Source organism: Scomber scombrus, chromosome 5 (assembly GCF_963691925.1).
Source record: "Scomber scombrus chromosome 5, fScoSco1.1, whole genome shotgun sequence".
NCBI lineage: Eukaryota > Metazoa > Chordata > Actinopteri > Scombriformes > Scombridae > Scomber > Scomber scombrus.
The window spans coordinates 975190-996270 of record NC_084974.1 but is presented as its reverse complement, the minus strand read 5'-3'; the positions used below and the strand labels follow the sequence as shown (position 1 = coordinate 996270).

Here is a 21081-nt window from a genome sequence, read left to right as displayed (position 1 = left end):
TATGAAGTGAAAAAAACTAAAATGCATAAATGCAGGATAAGAAATGATGGAAGTAATGTTGACTATTACAGTTGATTTGGGGTACATTTCATTATTAAAATAAGTTAAATAAATTATGCTTAATCACAGCAGTGTATAGTGCTTAATGCGCCATCTATTGTCATGTTTAGGTATTGCAACAACTAACAGATTACAGTGAAATCAGGACTGAAGACACAACTACAATATAGGTAGTGTCTCTTTTTAAGCATATTACCTTATTGGTAACTCTGCTTTAACTGATGGTATCTTTAAGTGATGTGAGTGAATTTTATCATGTCTGGTTATAATGTTTTATTCCTCTCTCTGTGGGTCAGAGATACTATACAGGGACAAACCAGGGAACATTATAGTGTTGTGTTGTTTTTAGATTAGTTTTTCTTTCTTATTTTTATTTTTTTGCTGCGGTATGAAGTGGTGCTACGGCTTATTTGAAACGGCATCAAACTGCGCCCACCCCAAACTTTTTTGTCACCAGCCGCCACTGGGTCCTTTAAATTAAAGAGTATGGTTTAGACTTGCTCTATGTGTAAATTGCCTTGAGATGACTTTTGTTGTGAATTGGCGCTATACAAATAAAGCTTGATTGATTGATTGATTGATTGATAAACACGTGTGTGTGTTTATTAATCAATCAATCAATCAATCACACACACACACACACACACACACACACACACACACACACACACACACACACACACACACACACACACACACACACACACACACACACACCAGCCCTTTATTCTGAAAAAACAATCGACCGGAAGTAGTGTTCTGTGTTGTCACGGGGCTTCAGGCAGCTTCACAGTGGTACTTGAAGCGGTTGCCAGGCTCCATTCTCTCTGTCAGCCGCAGTGAGCATCGTCGTATCCTCAGCATGGCATCTGACGAGCTGGCTAGGAAGCTGCAGTCCAGGATGGCTGCTACGCAGGAGGCTGAGCCGAGGCAGGAGCCAAAGCAGGAGCCCAGGCAGGAGCCCGTGCACAGCCCGGTCAGACCCAAACCGCAGGAGCCTGAAGCAGCCTGCGGCGAATCGTCCTCCGAGCTGTCCGCCGTACTGACCCGCAGGCTGGACATCAATGAGGGCAATGCTGCTCCTCGAGCAACCCGCGTCTTCAACCCTTACACGGAGTTCAAGGAGTTCTCCCGCAAACAGATTAAAGACATGGAGGCGATGTTCAAACGGTAAGCACAGACTGATCAACAACAGCTGAGGTGTCTATTGTTTGTTCATGTGCTCCGTCGTGTTTACTGGCGGACTGAACGAGCATGTCGGGCTGGAAGCTCATGATGAGATTAACGGAGCTGCTGACGTGAAGCCTCCAGGTGAAAGCTCTGGCTGTCACTCTGCTCACTGATTAAAACTGACTCACTGTGCTCACTGCAGGCCTCCTCGCTGTTAACTGGCATTTTGGTCCATCTTGTTTGTACACTTGCTTCATGTAACCCTGTGTCGTGATCAGAGCTCTCTCTGAGCTGTATGTTAGGTTGACTCGTCACGCGTTGGCATGCTAACCATCTCCAGTGATTTTGGGGGTTTCACTGACACGCAAATGACCAAAATAATCTGATGGAATCCCAGAAGTGACATGGCTCTAAATGTAATTCTAATAATCTAATTACTAAAATTAACAATATATGAATGTAATTATTTACAGTCCACCTCTTATTTTTCATTTCTCATGCATTGTATTTGTGTTTAGCTTACAGTTTACGGTTGCACCATCTTTTATGTTGCTGATGTTGCTCATCTAATAATGATGGGGCCATTTAAATATGAATTATTATGGCTTCTGTTATTTCATGGCAGGGATATTATGACAGTAAGATGTAAATGACGGGGCTTGTCAGGAGATGCAGATAAAAACAGTGAAATCTGACAAATTAGAATAATAGTGAGGTGAGACTTATAGAAACAAAAATGGTACACAGATGATTATCATAATTCAGTAAAAAAGCTTAAATGTGTCCTTTTCACATGGAGAATGAACATAGAGATGAACATTTACTGCAGGAAACAGCCATCAGACACAGTTTATATCCTCATGTAGTGAGATCTTTAGATAGATAGATAGATAGATAGATAGATAGATATACTTTATTGATCCCAAGCTGGGAAATGAGTGTAGCAGCAGCATTACACAGACACATAGTGATGATACAGTGACAATAACAACATATAGTATAAGGATATAAAGAATAAGAATTTGGCAGTCCAGCCAAAAAATGTTGTTATTTACAGTGCAGCCAAACATCGACTGAAAGGATCCATCAGGTCTTGTTTTAATAAAGAAGTCAATACTTTACTTTTTTCCACACTGCTACGAGCAACTGAGATGTAACCTCATGCTGTGTGCCAGTGGTTGCTCCATCACTTCCTTGCAATAATGAATGATTATCCAATGATAAAAATGTTTAGAGAAGGACACGTCACAAAGTCACAGACATGCTAACCTCAGTGTATATCCTGTAGCTACTCAACAATAAAAGCCTCCCTTTGGTTCATGTGGTTGAGTGCTTGTATTGTGAAGCAGCAGGAACATCATAGAGCTTTAACAGCTGTGAGAGAGCCATCAGTAAACAGTGAGGCTGCATCACATGAATCAATGAGGTTACAGTTTAGTGGAGTTACATTGAAGTACATTCATGCTGCCTTGTTTTCTGTGAGTCCCTCATGTGTGGGCAGGTAATATGAACCCAATGCAGGAGAGTCAGACTCCACCACAAAACTACTACAGAGAGGTAATAACAGAGAGTAAATGCAGACCATGAATAGTATCAATAACAGGATCTGAGTTCATGAATATAATAACTGTACCTCTGTGATTTATATACAGTTTGTTGACTTTATCAGATGTCGGTGACATTTACTGATTGTAGAACATTGTGTGTTGGTGTATTTTTCAACCACAGCATAGGGCAACTATTGTCTGTGGTCAGTTTCCTCAGGGGCAGACCCTCCATCATACACAATAACATCTTTGTGTGCCGCTGGAATCACACATCAGGACTCTGTGAGGCTGTTTCTATGAAGAAGTGACTTGGCTTCATTTCAACTGTTGAAAATGTATCATTAGTCTAAATTTATCATCAAAGTTCTGCTTACCCAAAATGAGTTGACCTATAATCAGACTTACAAAAATGGACCTGATTTTGTCGTAGCACCACAGAGTTTCCTCCAACCTCACTGATGACATTTTCATTTGACCGTGTGTATTTGGTTTATGTTCTTTTTCTTTTCTCCATATCAGAAACAAGCTGACAAGATGATGGCTACAGCAATTATTATAATCAGTTCATTTCTTAATGAAGTGCAGAACATTTGCTGGCACCAGCTTCTAAAATGGGATCATTTGCTGCTTCTTCCTGTTTAATATAATTATTGTTTTAATATCTTTGTGTTTTGGAAGCTTCAAGCTCTGAATTGAATAAAAGACTAACAAAGTAATGGTAACAAGTAATAAGAATACTTGATAATGAAAACAAGAAAAATATTGTTGCCATTAGTGGTATACAATATGAATACAATCCTATATGTTATTTTATAATATCAATCAAATATCTGTTTTTAAGTCAACTATCCAGATGGTTCAGACTGCTTTTGGTTCATGCAGCGAATAAAACTGATCAATGAATCATTTGACAGGAAACACATACAAACATGGAAACATTGTCTGCAGTGACCTGAAGCACAGGTTGGATTTGACTTGATGCAACTCTTTTAGTTCAGTGTCAGTGTAACTTAGTGAGAAACAACACTTCCAAATATTACATGTAAATGATATCACACATAGCACAGTTAACAGCTGTCCCACTGCCACAGCTCTCCCAGTGGAACACTACCATGTTGATCCCACTGGGCACGGCCTCGTTACGTTGTGACTGTGATGCAGCTTCTCTTCCATCCTCTGCACACCGGGAGCTTTTCAGAAGCTGAATGTTTTGGTCCAGCGGTGCCAGAGAGAGGAGAGCCGCCCCTCTACCTGGAAAGGAAGCCAGGGACCCAGTGGAAGCAATAATAGTGAATACTGAATCCTAGTAAGTCTCATACTGTTCTGAACAGTAGAGCCTGATCGATATATTGTTCAACTGATATAATCCCATTAACCCATATTGGCCTACTACAGATATATCAGTATGGGTGTTGATGCTGTGTGATACGTCCTGATATTTTTAAAAGATGTATAGGCTGCATTATATTGAACCCTTTTTCATAATTCAAGTTTACATATTAAATTCCCAGTGCTAACTGTTTCACTGCACTAATGTTATTTTATAAAAATTGAACACGTAGTAAACTTCATGTTCTCTGTCCCTGTTTATATGGACGTTTTTGTTCGTTCACGTTTGTCTCTAATTAAACTAACAGTTGTACATGAAGTCACATTGGGCATCATCTGAGCCATGTGAGCTCACATTGCACTGCTCTGTGTCCTGAACATGAGCATTAATCACATACAACAACGGACAGGTAGAATAAAAGGAGGCTGATTTGGAAATGTTCACTTTAAATGCAAACAGCAGAGAAAAGTGAGGGTTCGCAGTTTCTTCTTCTTCACTTCTAAATACATATCAGTTCATGAAGGTGTCCTATGTCAGCTTGAATGTCTTCATTTTAAGAGCTGTATTATTCTCTCACTGACATCACAACACAGCAGAGTCACAGCAACATGAGTCATCATGGCTGATTTTTCTATGTTTAGAAGGACTTGGCCTGTCTGTCATTTTATCAGAGAACATGAAGATACACTGTCATGAACTAAACCAGCAGACATGACGCATGCTTGACTGCTGAAAATGTGAAATGGAAAATGACTGCTGGTCTCATTGGAGGTGTTAAAGAATGTGACCAAAATACAGCCATAATATAGCTGCAGCAAGTCATGGATTTAAACCTTTTAGTGCTCATCAGAAAGAAGCATGCCAAAGTCACTTCAGCTAGTTTAATTCTGTTTAAAGACAGTGAGACCAAACTCACACTAGTTTCTTCCTCACAAAGCCTGCATCATTTCAGTAATCATGCACTCAAAGTTCCAACAATTGTCCCTCCTTCATTGGATATGAAGGAAACATGGTGTTTATGTAATGCAGGATCCAGTAAGTTTAACCAGGATTGCCTCAAAGACATCCTGAGTTATAAGCAAATATGTGATTGGATACACCCACTTGCACCAATGAGTATGGCACTTCAGATGTTGGTTAATAGTTGCTCCCAGAGCGTGCACACCAATGTTGGTGAGATTCTGTCCATTGGGTTTTCAGATACACGTTTGTGGCATTTTTGGTGCTCTCTTATTGGTTGGCTCCAAATGCTTTGGTAGACCTGTTACCAATCACGGACTGAAGTTATGTAAGATTTATGATGATGTATTCATCACACGAGGTATGGGCTGGGTCTGGATTGACTTGCTCTGCACTCTACATTACATTACATGTTCAACTTGCGCAGAATGTGTTTGTGTCAGTTCACACTGCCCTGGGTCACATTCACATCTACTTGCTGCTTTGCATTAACGTATGTAATTGTGTCACTGTATATAAAATGAGCTTTGCATTGTGTGTGAACACAGTAGTGTGTAACACCACATATTCGTGGTATTTTGGATTTTGTGAGAACAGCATCTTGCTGCTCCACTAGTTAGTTAGCAGCTCCAATGATGAAGATAATGTGATGAGTCAACCTCAAGTCAAGATAACACTCAGGATATCAAACCACTCTATAGTTACTAACTAAGCCAAACAAATAGTTTAAACAGTAACTTTAAAGGGACCATATTCTACCCTTTTTCTACAAGTTAACACAGTTTCCTGGTGTCCTAATAAAATGTATCCAACATGCTTTGGTCAAAATACCACAAGGACCAAGTAAACAGCAGCCTTCTCATCCTGCTCTGTTCAGAACAGCAGGTCTGAGTGTAAATAAACGTACATTTTGCTGTGATCTAATTGCAGTAAGTGGCTCAAAAGGATGTCAAAATAACTCCATCATGATGTCAATTTGTAAAAACTCTGAATTCATCCATTGACAGATCTGTCTGTAAGACGACAAGCAAACAACTTTTAAATGCTTATTTCTTTAATGGAGTTCAAATCAATCAGAGCTATGCTAACATTGTAGCTGCTCCATCCACATTTAAAATAACAGCATCTGAAGCCATGAATATGACATTGATTATTGTTTATACACATAAATGGGTCAATGACGTATAAGGATTTGCAACAACTCAATTGTAGAATAATAAAAACAAGCATATCTAATGCAGTAGTTCAAACATTCAGAATGTTGTGTACCTGAAGCTCCATATTATACATTTGAAATTAAGTGATTTTAGTGGGTTTTTCAAGATTAATTGGCACTGGCCTTAAAAAAAGTCATGTGGTGCGACCATGATTCATCTTGAAATAAATCAATTTACTTAACACGCTTCACATCTTTTTTTACAAGTTTTCAGTAATATAAAGTGTTTGGAAACAAAGTATTTGCATTTTTTAAAAATCTTTGTAAATGATGATCTTTTATTTAGAAAAGATATTTCAAGATGAATCATGGTCGCACCAAATGACTTTTTTTTAAGGCCAGTGCCAATTAATCTTGAAAAACCCACTAAAATCACTTTCAAATTGTAATATGAATTTTCAGGTACACAACATTCTGAATGTTTGAACTACTGCATTAGATATGCTTGTTTTTATTATTTAAAATTGAGTTGTTGAAAATCCTTATACGTCATTGACCCATATATCTATATACTACTATAACCGGCATTAAGATATTTATTGTTGATGACAGCAGCTGAGCAGTGTATAACTCCAGTTTTAGTTCTAGGTTGAGAAGTGAGATTGAAGAAAAATCCACTTAATCCCAAAAGTAAAAAAAAAAAAAAAAAATGCTCCAGATTAGAACAGAAGCCTGTGTTTATTCCTCTAGAAGAAATGTTTTGACCTCAGCTTAGTTTAGCCTAGCTTCCCCCCATGTGACATAAGAAGGCGTCAAATCTGAATGGCTTGTTGAATCACATGAATACAGAGCAAGCCAGCCCACAGCAAACTGACTGTTAGTAGTTACATCAGAATACATACATAAACATTAGCATTGAAAAAGTGAGGTTTTCATAATATGGCCCCTTAAACTGTAGCACAGCTGGCTGTGTTGGTTCTTTTTAAAGGAAGTAATGATCTGTAACACTGCTCTCAACATGTGAGCCTACATCTGTAGACTTGTTGTTTTTAATCTCACTCACTGACTCTGTCTTGCTCACAGTGGACAAACATGTGACAGTATGCATGATTTTTGTAGAGAATTACAAATTAAATTAGATTCTTTAGAGAATTCTAAAGATATCTGCCAATAATGTTGCCTCTTGTATCCAGTGTATGTACATGTACTCACAAACCTGGATCAGCAGTTATTCTGGTTCAGAAACCACAACATGCCAGCTGGGTCAATCCAAGAGACACCAGGATAATGTGGTGTGTAATGTCTAATGTCTGCTGTCTGCACAAGAGCATCTTCATCTTGAATCACATGGTAGTTGGTTAGTAACAAAGATGTGATTGGCTGGTGTGGTGACAGAGCATCTCCTCTATCTCAGGCCTGCAGGCTTCTTGTCCTTTGACCTTTGTCCTATTAGTTTTGTGCTGCTGCTTAGTCAGATGATGCTGACTGCTCTTATTGTTTTGCTTTCCCCCACATCCAGAATTGGAGCACCTCCACAGTGCTGATGGTATGGATCAGCTGTGGCTGTAGCAAGCTGTAGGCAGAGGGGGTGGGGGGTTCATAGCCCACCCTCTGCATTTCAAAACAGCTTGGTTTCTAACCTCAGAACTTGTTTGTGATGTAGGAGGTTCAGTTTCCTCTCTCTCAAATCTCGTTAGTCTCACTCCTTTCGCTGCACTGATCCCATTCACACAGTCCACATTCCCATGGGGCAACCACCGCCTGGTGACCCACTTTTCCTCCTTAGAGAGCTTTTGGCTTAAAGGCATATTTCAGCTTTCAACAGTTCATCAGGCTGTAATAGATATTGACATGATTTTATATATATATAATCATTTAGAGCAAGTTTGGAGTATTTCCAGATTAGCCCCTGTATCCTAAAGTGAAATATAGTTTTGATAGATTTATGTTGGTCATTTTGTAACCGGGGCGGCTGACATTTTAATGTCAATTAAAAGCACAAACCCCTGTGTGGTGAAAAAGCTGATGTGGAATGTGTCATTTTACCAACTAACTACTTCAAATGTATAGTATTCTTCTTTCTATCTCTCTATATGTAAGACTAAAACATAGCCTACACATCTGACATGTTAACACTGGTGTTATTCTAGTTGCTTTTAGTATTTAAAATGTCTTAATTCTAATAACTTTAAGCTTATTACCTAATTTACAGCTCGGCTTGAAAATGAACATTAATGAAGAAATTCCAACAAGTAAACAGTCAGACCTCCTGCATACTCATTCACTAATCACACAACCATTTCTTTTCTAATATGCACTGTACGAAATAGGAATCCATCTCTTTACCACTAGTATTCATGTACAATACATTGACTGTGAACTGAAGATGAAATTTGGACATTTTCATTTGACCAAACTGATGTCAATAATGTATTCTGGTTGTTGACTGGTTATGGAAGACGTCCTCTGTCGCAGTGTTATTTGACATGTTTTGGCCAAAAATAGATTAGCATGAAAGCAGGCTGATGAGCAGGTTGGTACCCTGTGTGGTAGCTCCGGTCATCAGTGTATGAATGTGTGTGAATGGATGAATGTGACATGTAGTGTAAAAGTGCTTTGAGTGGTCATGAAGGCTAGAAAAGCGCTAAGTACAGTCCATAAGGAGGACAGCAGGAGCCCGTCCTCCTCTGTTTTCCTCATTGCTTCACACATGCTGCCATCTTGGTTGCCCTGCAGGTTTGGCTGTTGATGCATTTTAATCAGAATTTCAATAATGTATCTTTTATGAAGAAGAGAGAAAAACATATTTTGCAGATGATATTAGGTCTGGGCGATATGGCTGAAAACTGTATCATGCTAAAAGTGTTTCATATCAGTCGATATCGATAATTATTGATTTTTTTTAAGACCTATTTACAATAATGACCAGGGGAAAAAATATTCAATTTTAACACTTTTATTGTAAACTTATCCTTCCTCTGATTTTAATCACCATCAGTTATCAATCAAGGCAGACAGGGAAAAGAAATGTCAACACAACCATGAAAAACACTCACATAAATAAAAAAATAAAAAGACGCTGTCTAATTTTGGGGGGTCTCATAATGGAAAAAACACTTTTCTATTAAAGACTGGTTCATTTGAATGAACCAGTAGTTATTCATTAATAATCACATATGTTTATATTCCCAAACTGGACCAGTATATTAACTCAGACTGTGTTCAGGTTAGGCTGAGTTTTAATTAAACCTTTTAAAAGAACACAGTAACTTTACATATTTAATAGAGTGTGTAGATGTATGCTTCATGAGAGCTGACACTGTGTGTAAATAGACTACTGCGTTTTGCACATCGTGCTTCAACATCAGTTTGGTCTGTAAATACTAAAACACCATAGCAACTAGTGTCTGAAATACTTCTGATCAACATACAATCATACTTATTGTTCTTATTGTGGACAGCCCTTTACATACCTATGATCATATCCAGATCCAACCTCTCTCTGTATTTTACTGGTGAATAGGACACACCAGTGTTTAAGACCCACCACACTTTTGATTTGCTCTTAACCTGTCCAACCGTACGTTGCTAGGTTACCAGTGAGCGAGTGAGTTTGTTCATGCAACCAACCTTGTGTCGCCTTTCTTCCAATGAAGTTCTACTTTCTACTGAACGTATTTTTAATTGATATTGATTACGTTTCTATCGCGATATATATCGCTATCGTTTTATCGCACAGCCCTAGATGATGCTGAGATTTCATAATGGTTTATTTCAACCAATGGCTCTATTTTGTAATTTGATCATCTCCCTGTTGCCTCAGCCTCCTCTGTTTTCAACCCCGTCATTTTAATCTACAATGTGCTACTTTTGCGTCCTAAATCTTTTTGGGCTGCGACAGAGAGCACACAGAGCTGAGTTGAAATGGGAGGGTCATAATGGAGGAGATGGAGAAGAATACTAGCAGAGAAAGTGAGTCCCCTCATTCCAAAAGCTCAGGCATCTATAATTAACAAGGAAGCTGCAGAACAATGAGGCTCAGTCCAGACTGTGGTAGGCAACGTGACATCAGTTCTCTCTTACACTTTTCACTCATATGAAACACAGTTTGGATTTAGAGTAAAAACAGTTTTGTAAGATATAAAAAATGTTAAACCTTGTAGCTGTCTGTACGTAACCTCAAACTGCTTCCAGTAGTGTGGGTTTCCAACTTTGAATCAATGCACAGTATTTTTCACACAACCAACTTTGCAGTCACACAGCTGTCATTAGCTGTCCAGTGTAAGGCTAATGGTAGCTAGTTAGAAAAAGCTTACTAAAGGTATGCTAATGGTTGTTCATTTTGACAATGCTCCTTTTTAAATAGGGACAATGAACACATTTTAAGCTCATTTCAATAAGGGAATACTTTCTTTAGCCAGACAAATACATTAGCCTACTACAGGACGAAGTTTCTCAGAGAAATAGGTGAGGTGAAACAGGAAGTAGCTAGCTAGCAAGCTAATCTGTGTGCAGTATTTTACACGACCTTGCTAACAGTTACATGAAAATGTGTTTTTTGCTAATATTCTGATGCTATGGTAGCTTTGTTTTCCTACTGTTTTGTTAGCATGCTAAAATATTAGAAAATGTTTAATAGAAGCGTTGAAATGTTTTGTATAAATACAGGCAAATGTAACAAGAACTTCAACTAACTTTATTTAGTTTGTACTGTGTTAAGTCATAGAAAACCTTGAAGGATAAACAAGAAAAAGCATTGTAGATGAGGGACTGTCTCTGATAAAAGACATTCCTGTGTCCATGGCACTGATGCCCACTCTGCTCATTGGCAGGATGGCAGCAGGGGAACACCCTGCTTTGTGTGCCTCTGGCATTCCGATGCTCCCAGAAAGAAGAGCCAAACAAGTCCACGCCTTTGTGTTCCCAGTACAGGAATGCTGTGCCAAGAGAAGAGGCCCTCCCTCTGGCTGTAATCAGTGCCTTATAATTAGCTGCAGTCATTTCAATCACAGTTAGTTTAATACAACTATTGTATTCTACACTCAGCCAGTCGTCTTTTCATTTCCTGTGTGTCCATCAGGTGCTCAGGAATCATGGCCATGTCGGGCAGATGATCAGTTGTTGGAGCAGCTGTCACGTACCAATACACACAGCAGTTGTCAAATACACACTAATTAAATGAACATTGCTGTGTGTGTGTGTTAGTGTGAGTAAGAGTGATGTAATGTTTCTTTGTTTTTCTGCAGTCCATGCCATGCATTGCTGTTTATGCAGTAAATATGCAGACAGTATTTCCTCTGATCACATTGGAAGTTGTTTACTCAGTGTAAACTCAGTTGCACAGTTTACCAAGCCCCCCCAAACCCCTGCCAAAAAAGAGGGGATTTTTTTTTTTTTTTTTTTTTTTTTTTACAGTTGACCCTGTTTACCTATCCCCTGTGTTTCTCTGTGTGTGTCTGTCTGCCAAACATCCATCTTTACAACTTCACAATTAAACTGCCTTTGATCTGTTGCAAATCAGGTGTCTGAATCCTGCTTCTTGGGTCCAAAATCCTCACACAAACATCAAGAGATGAAGTGTGAACAAAGCTGATAATTACTTTAAACACTGAACAAAAGGTCAAGAATGCATGCAGCTCGTAAATGACCATTGGACAAGTACTAAAACATTCTCAAATAAATCATTATATTGCTTCAAACAGGAATGATATACTTTAGACAAAATTGCAGCAATTATAATAGGTTATAAAATTAGGTTAAAGCCTGATTTGACATTTTGAAAGTGCAACATAAAAAAGGGAACATATATATATATATATATATATATATATATATATATATATATATATATATATTATGAGTTAGTAATAACAATTGTTATTACTACTCTATTGCTATTACTACTCACTGTGCTGCTACAGCTAATTAGCATATCAATTGTGCTGGTTTATTATTCAGTCTTCATGTTTCTTGCCAGGAAAACCAACATGTCCACTTTGTCTGGTTTATTGGAGTTGGAGGATCTCAGTGGAGTGACAGTATTGCCAGCCACACTGAATACTCTCGGAGGGAGTGCTAGCAGCACATGTAGTCATATATATTCTCTGCAGTGGAGGTCTGTTCTTTTCCAAGCAGACCTGCAAGATGAATTTGTTTTGGAGCAGGAGGTGGTGCATTTGCCCCTTCTCCATCTCCAGCCGTTGAGGTACTGGTCTGTCTGAAGGACAATCTCTTTTATGGGGCAAAACGAGCCTCTGCCTCAGGGTATGTACTCGATGCGGCCCCGAAAAATTCCTGGGTGGGGTTTGAGGTTGACTCGGTGCTGATTGGGTATACTCAAAGTGGTATGTGGCGTCAACAGAAAGCGCCAAAATAAGCACCATTTTTAAAACCCAGTAGTAGAGGATGGAGATTACGTGAAGATCAAAACTGTTACATAATGATTAGGTCACCTCCAGAAACCCGTGGGTCATATCAAGGTCCTACTCTGCAGTGGAGACACTACGGCTGAAAGGACCGAGTGAGAGGACGTTCCTGTAAAGTTCCCACACTGTTGACACACAGGGCAATCATCTTGGATTTTGAGGTCGGTGATCCCACTTCAGGGGGAGTTCCAGCTGAAATTTTCCTACTTGCAACTCAAAGTACAACTGGAATGAACCATAATCGATTAGTTGTCAACTGTTAAATGAATCTAACTATTTTGATAATTGATTACTTGTTTTGAAGAGTGAAAAAAAAAAAAGAAAACAAGAATTCAGATCTGATTCCAGATTTTCTAATGTTAATATTTCCCAGTTTTTTTTAGTCCTCTGTGACAGTAAACAGAATGTGTTTTGGATTGTGGACTGTTGGTTGGGACATTTGAAGATGTCACCTTGACCTTGGGAAACAGTCATTGACATTTTCATCCTTTTCTGATGTTTTAAAGACCAAACAACTAGTTGATTAACTATGAAAACAATTAATGGATAATACAGATAATGATTATTTGCAGCTCTATGTAACACACAGCGTTCCTGCTGTAAGTTGCTGCTGTTGTGTATGAACACAGGCCTGACAGACAGACCGAGCTGCAGTGATAAACAAAGCTGCACTCACTGTCCTCTCTGTCCCTGGGGCAGGTAAAGGAAAAGGCTTCTCTCAGCATAATTACATGTTTCTGTATCTGTCCACCAAAACACTTTCCATTGTGCGTTTGTGTGCAATCCATCCCACGTCTCCAAAACCAAACCTGTCCTGCTAAACAATGTAGCTCCACCATGTTGTTAAAAGTTGACTCATTAATATGATGAATCATTATTTTCTGAGTCACTGAGTTCTCATTTATCACAAGTTAATCATGTCATTAAAAAAACCAACCTCATGATGAAAAATCTTTGGCAGTGTTACCTTGAATGGCACAAACACCTCTTTCACAGTAAAGGCTTCCCACTCTTTTCACATTAAAATTAATTTATAATGAATTACATGCAGAAAGAAGCTTAATAAAGGCAATAATGTTACTCATAAAAGAGCAGGGAACCGTTTTTAATGTGTAATGGTCAAATTTAGCCGACATCTGATCTGCTTAGTAGTGTCAATAGTACTGATCCGGTTTGGATTCTCAGTTCCTGGGATCAGCATTTTCAGGTCTTTCTACTAGGTCAAACAAAAGCATCCTTATTGAGGATAAAACATCATAATTGTCAATATGGCTAAAATACTACAAATAATGTTAGGGTGCTAGGAGTGTCTTCCTTTTACTCTACATGTTGTTATTTTGGGGCGAGGTTTAAGGTTTAGCAGAGACTTTTAATCTTGGATTGGATGATATCATGTCAGGCTGATTGTTTCCCAATTAACAGCTAAATGAAAGCTCCTTTTAAACAGAGCAGAGAGGGAGAAGGGCCCTCATGGCCTTTTTGAGGAAGTAAAATGAAACAATGGCTCGGTTTCTGGCCTGAACAGATTATCTCACTCTGGGGTTAGCAGGCTTGGAACTTCAGTATGTATTCACACACACAGACACACACACACACACACACACAGCTGCTGAAAGCTTCTATAAATACTCTTCCTATCAGACATAAGCCTCTGCAGGCTTTGCCATTGGCTCATCCAGTTGGTGATAACAGCTGTCTGACTGGCTTGCTTGAATCTCTCAAAGTCACGTGCAGCCGAAACAGAGGTGAGAGCTTTGTGAGGAGAAAAATCCTTCTACATTCTGGAGCTGTGATTGGATGCAATGATCCAGCATGACATTCATGGCAGAAGAGGAGATGGTTGCTAGTCTTGTAGAAACTTCATTAGCTCAACATGCAGATGTGAGATGGGTGTTCAGGTTTTGTGGCATTAAGAGCAATACCTAAGATGCAGAATTTGTAGACAGAAGAAAAAGTGAATTGGAAAAAAACCCCATCACATCATCAAATAATTGTGCTCAATATAACTGTCAAGCACCAAGAGTTGGCATCAAATTCTTGGCCCAATCATTTTGGTACTTGCCCTAGAGGTTTTCTAGACTTGGCTTGTTTTTTAGTAACCAACACTCGACCTATGACCTGAGTACATATATAAATATACTGTATTTGTAATGGGTTTGGGTTGGGTCCTGTATTGCTGTGGGTTTCAGGTCAGTGTGTCTTTTTATTTAGTAGGATACCGGAGTGGAATCTTGGTTGGACCTAACGCTGAGTGGGTTTTGTGCTTTGTAGGTATGACACTGGTAAAGACGGCTTCATTGACCTGATGGAGCTGAAGCTGATGATGGAGAAGCTGGGAGCTCCGCAGACCCACCTGGGCCTCAAGAACATGATCAAGGAGGTGGATGAAGACTTTGATGGCAAACTGAGCTTCAGAGAGGTGGGTGTGTCATATTACTGTTTGTGACAGTGGGAGTGATTTTATACATGTATATATCGAGGTCACTTAATATCATGGTTCATCATCAGCTGTAAATACAAAGACCTACATGATATACCCAAATATGCAGCCCTACTGAACCCTGTATGTGGAACACTCATATTTAAGATAATAATGGCTCATTTTTAGACTGTTATGTAACAAGTAAAGTTCAAATGTTAATTTGTGCAGCTGTGCAATGATTGTGTGATGACTACTAGCGGCAGATAGCTATAAAACCTGTACTATAAGTGCACACCATGCTTTAAATGATACTGTATTTCCATGTATGTTAAAATACTAATTTAAGATGATCCTGGCCACCTGTTACAACCTACACACTGGACAGGAGCAGTTTGTAAGCTTAAAAGAAGTCTTGTCCAGAGCTGGTTTACCATCCAGGCAAAGGGACCAACTGCCTCTGGACCCCAGGCTCTCAGGGGCCTCAAAAGTTTATTTTAAACTGAACTGATAAAAGCTTCAGCATGGCTCCTGCATCATGAGTGCATTGTCTGGTAAAATGGCCTCAAGTCAAAATCTGATTTGGATATTTTGTAAGCTTGCATATTGACCATTCTTAAATACATTTGCATGGAATCATATGATCTCAAACGACTTGGAGGTGGGGAGTGACTGTAACCTGAACTGGGGCCCACAGGTCAATATTTTCATTTTTAATTTAAGAACATGTTCACAATTTAAAAAGTCTGTCTTGAAAAAACATTCACAATACTAATGATCTCTCACTAAAGGCAGATGGAGGAAACATTTTTTTGTGCTGTTGCAATTAACCTCTCATTAAATCACTGATTTAATATGTTTTATTAAATTAATAAATAGTTTGTCTATAACATTTCAGAAAATATTTTAAAATATGTGTAACACACATGGATTTTAGGGCTACAAAACCCAAATATTTGATTTAGAGGTGTAATTACATGTTGTTCCCTCAAGGGGGCGCTTATACACTGGTGTGTCTGTTATGTTGAGGGGGCTACGTGATCTCTTCCTTTTCACCGCAGCAGCTCTCCCAACACAGCAGAAGTGCTGGCCAACCATAGGAACTGCCCACAGAGGACATCTGATTTAAAGTGATACCCAGTTACAGCGGGTTACAGATAAGACACAAACACTAATTATCCTACCCAGGTAGAAGTAGTTATGGTAGAACACTTGGAACAGATGCAACACAAACAACTTTGAACTGAACTCTTGAGCTCTTTAATCACAAGGAGTACCTGTGGATTAAAGGAACAATCAGTAAACTAAAGGACATTTCATTGGAGGTTTTCCAATTCCATAATGGACTATTTCTGTTGATTTTCTTATTTGATTTATTTATTTGATTTGTTATTTTCCATTCTATTCAAAAGAATTACAGTATTTTGTATTATTGTGTATACGGTTTGAGGCAATAAATTGTCACTGTTCAACCATATATTAATTCACTCCCTGAATTATTCAAGACAACTGCTCATCATTTTATTGCACTTCATCTGTGAACATTGGTATACTGATATAACTTTCCTGTAATTATTTCATGGTATTGAGGTAAAACATGGATGTAATTGACTGAAAACGTTGAAGTACCCAACTCTGTCTTAGTAGGAGGTTTAACTGGTATAATGAGGTAGACAATGAGGTTATTGAGGTACTTAGGGCAATTTGGTTCCATTGAAAGAATAATTAAAGTAACCAGTGTTGAACCCCAGTTTAAAAACACAGCCATTGTGGAGTTCAAATCCGGTGAGCCCATTCAGTTTCTTCGAGATAGCTTGCCCTGTAAACAAACCAGTAGCGACCCAGATGTTATCTACCACATCCAGCTTCTCTCCGACCTGTTTGCTGCTGACAAAAGTTCCAAGTTAACTGATGCATACTTAACTGACCTGAAGGGTATTGCTAAACTAAGTGGGACAGATTTTGAGAAGGTTCTGCTAGATGAGCTAGCTAGAATTCAGAGCTCTACAAAAAGTCTAACAACTGAACCAGACGTGCCACCAACTGTTAGCCAAGAACGTCAGCCCACTCACAAAACAGACTCAGCTGAGCCACCAGCTAGTGAAAGCCAAGTTCCTATCCATATAGGCCCTGAGTTGACCCACTTAAATGGACATGACTCACCTCCACTCACTGTAGGCGCATAGAAAACAAACAATTTACTTACCTTCTGAAAATCTCACCACTCCTAAAGTCCAAAAAGTAGTGGATGAGCATGTGATTAAGAACATTGAAATGGCTTCCCAGTATCATCAGCATGTCAAGCTCAGACCTTTCTCAGGGAAAGTTCCTTGTCCACATTTCGAGTTTGATTATGATACATGGCGCAGCAATGCTGAGTTCCATCTCACAGACTACACCATGCCTGACAAACATACTGTCAGAAAGATAGTTGAGAGCCTTCTTCCGGCCGCTGTCAACATGGTAAAGCACCTTGGGCCCAACTCTACTCCCCATGACTATCTTAGCCTACTCGACTCAGCTTATGGCACTGTTGAGGACGGGGACGAACTTTTTTCAACATTCTTAAACACTAACCAGAACTCAGGCGAAAAGCCTTCTAGCTATTTGCAACGCTTACAAACAGCCCTGAGCAAAGTCATCCAGAGAGGTGGCATTGCTGCCAGTGATTCAGACCGCCAGCTGCTTAAGCAATTTTGTAGAGGTTGCTAGAATAACAGCTTGATTACAAGTCTCCAGCTGGAGCAAAAGAAAAGCAGCCCCCCCCTCGATTTCCGAGCTACTTCTGTTGCTCCGTACTGAGGAGGACTGTCAGGCTGCTAAGTCCAGCCGCATGAAACAACACTTGGGGTTTCCCAAAACCAAAGCCCAGTCAAATAGGGGAGTATAATATTGATGAAGTAAACTCGATAACTTCTGCCAGTAGGACATCCTCCATTAATACACAAAATTTAGAAAAACAGCTTGCAAAGCTACAAGCCCAAGTAGCTTCTCTGAAAGCATCCTTGAGTACTAGTTCAAGTCAGACTCCCGCTAAGCTACTGTAGGTAAGAAGTTCCGAACCAAGACTCCTTCCTTTGACTCAACTTTCATACCAGGTTGCGTCAAAACTCCCAAAGAAACCTCGGCCATGGTACTGTTTCAAGTGCGGTGAGGACGGCCAGATAGTGCCCTCCTGCAGTAGTGAACCAAATCCTGAGCCAGTGGAAGCTAAGCGGAAAGAGTTCAAGCAAAAACAACAAGTTTGGGAAGAACAAAATAAACATGATTTAAACTGAACGCAGTTCCTGTAGAGGGACTTCCAGGAACTGAAACTAAGAATGAACGACCCAAAACAACATCACAGACTGAAGCATCCAGTCACACTCACAAGGTAGGACACCAAACCAAACTACCTAAAGGCCTTGTAGGACGGAAATGTACAGCTAATGTCACTGTGTCTGGAGTTGACTGCAATTGTCTTCTTGACATCGGGTCTCAAGTGACCACAATATCTGCTTCTTTTTACAACAGCAATATGTCAGAGCACCCCATTCAACCCATTGATGGCCTAGATGTTGAAGGTGCTAACAGCCATAATGTACCATACTTAGGCTATGTTCCCCTCAGCCTTAAGTTTTCAAAGGACTTTGTTGACACTGAGCCTGAAGTTTCCACTTTACCGTTAGTAGTCCCAGACCTACGCACTAACTATGACTTACCTGTACTGGTTGGAACCAATGCACTTGATGTATTATATGATGAACACTGTCATGGGAGAAACCCAAGCTACTTGTCCTATGTCTATGGCTATAGACAAATCCTTCGTGCACTTAAGATAAGGAATGAAGTGAGCTCTACAGGAAGAATGGGCCTAATGACTCCTAATGACAGGGGAGAGTTCTTCTTGAAGGTCATGTCAAAGCTAACACCACCAGCGACTGTGCAATCGTTGAACAGCCTACAATATCTACCTTGCCTGGTGGAATCTTTGTAGAGTGCTGTCTCGTCACCTTGCTCCAACAGTGACCTCACAAACTACCTGCGTAGGTTCAAAATGAAACTGAGCATGACATAACACTCCCTTCAAGCTGCGTCATTGCTGAGCTTCATGCTCCCGAAGAAATCTACGAAAACTTACCTGCTTCAGACAACCGTGCAGACACTGTGAGCTGTTGCACACTCACTCCTCAATCAGTCAGTGAACCCACCAAGTCAGATCTGACATTTGACTTTGGTGATTCCCCTCTCCCAAAAGAGTGGAAGGAGAGGGTGACCCAGAGTCTAAACAGTTATGTTGTTGTATGATGTTTTTGCCCACCATGATCTGTATTTCGGGCATGCAACTAAAGTAAAACATTGTATAAACCTAAAAAACGAAAAACCCTTCAAACAAAAATCCAGACCAATTCTCCCAAACGATTATGAAGCAATGAGGAAACATCTGCAACCACTCCTTGATGCAGGGGTGATTCTGACTGAATATCTGCTAATCTTCCTGCAGTTCCTGCTGATCTTCCGCAGGGCAGCAGCTGGCGAGCTGCAGGAGGAGAGTGGTTTGATGGCGTTGGCCAGGCTGTCTGAGATCAATGTCTCCACTGAGGGAGTGATGGGGGCCAAAGACTTCTTTGAAGCTAAGGTATGATGACACTTTGTAGGAGGGGTGTAACAGTAAATGTACTTGTACATGATTTTCCTTGATTTGATATGCTCTGTGACCCAAACAGTTACTACTGTCAAAATAGATTAATAATCCATTGACTGGAACATGTAGAAAAATGTTCCACCCGGAACGTTTTAGCAGCGCACCACTTAATTGTAGCATGCTAATGGATGTATGCTAGCTGCACTAGCCAAGTTAGCCTGGTTACTTTGGTTACCGTCTAGTGTTACTGCCATCAGAATAACAAACAATAGAGTCATAAGACAGACAGAGTGCAACACTGTGATGCTCTATTATCTATGTAGTAATGTACAAATAGTGACTGTAAAGTTTATACTGTGAGGTCTGTCAGGAACTGTTGAAACATACACATGTAATCCAATCTGCCCATTCCAAGCATAACTTTGTTATTTCTCTTTAACTTAATAACACTTCATGTACAATTATTAAGAATATTCAAAATATTTTGACTTTCCTTTTTTATGAACAATGAGTCCAAACTCTCCACAGAATAAAAGGTTGATCTAACGCATAGATCTGATAAAGCAGATGAGCTGCTCTCTGAAGTCATGGAGGTGTTTACATAAGTAATGTGAAATATATTTAATCAGTTTAATCTGATGAAAGTGAGACTTGGTCCTAGATATAAGCAGCCATGCAGGTCTGTTTGGGATTTAAGGAAAGTCTGTGTTTATGGGAGGGACAACTGTTTTTGTGTGCCACCAGATGCAGGCTCTGTCTCTGGGCAGCAAGTTTGAGGCAGAGATCCGAGAGGAAAAAGAAGAACGCAAAAGACAGGAAGAGGAGAAAAAACAGAGGCAAGCTGCTTTCAAGCAGCTGCAGTCGACTTTCTGCTCCTGACCCTGCAAAGGAAGTACATAACAATCCTGAAGTGCGCATTCAGTGTTACTAATTGCAGAAATATATTCACACTACTCATACTTGAACTTATGTCATCAGCTCAGAATTTGTCACTTTATAACAAAGATAGAAACATGCATTAAAGTAAATACTCACTTATATACTTGAAAATACCTCAAAACACGTCACAGGCTAAGTTTATTAATACCACATTATCTGGAGCTGTTCCATACAAACACAAGACAAAACCACTACTTCAGACACGTAAGGAAATATTTAGTGAACTGTCCATATTCATGGAAATATCATCAGTTTATTGGTTTCATCTGTGGATTTTTTCTTCATGTGTCCCTCTGTACGAGTACTGGAATTTCACCTCAAAGGAATTTTAGTTTGTTTAGGCAAAGTGAAGCTGTATTCAGTCTGTTCTGTACTCAATACCTACTGTATATGTTGTGTTAGATCACTATTCTGGGTTTACTGTACATTTGTATGTGAAGCATTTTTAATG

At 39.5% G+C, this 21081-nt stretch overlaps 1 protein-coding gene across 1 annotated transcript; it reads left to right on the top strand.

Annotated features, from left to right (window-relative positions):
- Window positions 1–922: 922 nt before the first annotated feature.
- On the top strand, window positions 923–20570 carry efhd1 (EF-hand domain family, member D1). The gene is made up of 4 exons (XM_062418470.1): window positions 923–1230; window positions 14920–15067; window positions 19551–19685; window positions 20436–20570. Exons 1-4 carry the CDS (start codon window positions 923–925, stop codon window positions 20568–20570), a joined length of 726 nt encoding a protein of 241 aa, XP_062274454.1.
- Window positions 20571–21081: the final 511 nt, after the last annotated feature.

Coding starts and splice junctions, on each gene's coding strand:
- efhd1 (XM_062418470.1), top strand. CDS start 923: ATGGCATCTGACGAGCTGGCTAGGAAGCTGCAGTCCAGGATGGCTGCT. Junction 15,068..19,550: donor GCAAACTGAGCTTCAGAGAG/GTGGGTGTGTCA, acceptor ATCTTCCTGCAG/TTCCTGCTGATCTTCCGCAG. Junction 19,686..20,435: donor AAGACTTCTTTGAAGCTAAG/GTATGATGACAC, acceptor GTGTGCCACCAG/ATGCAGGCTCTGTCTCTGGG.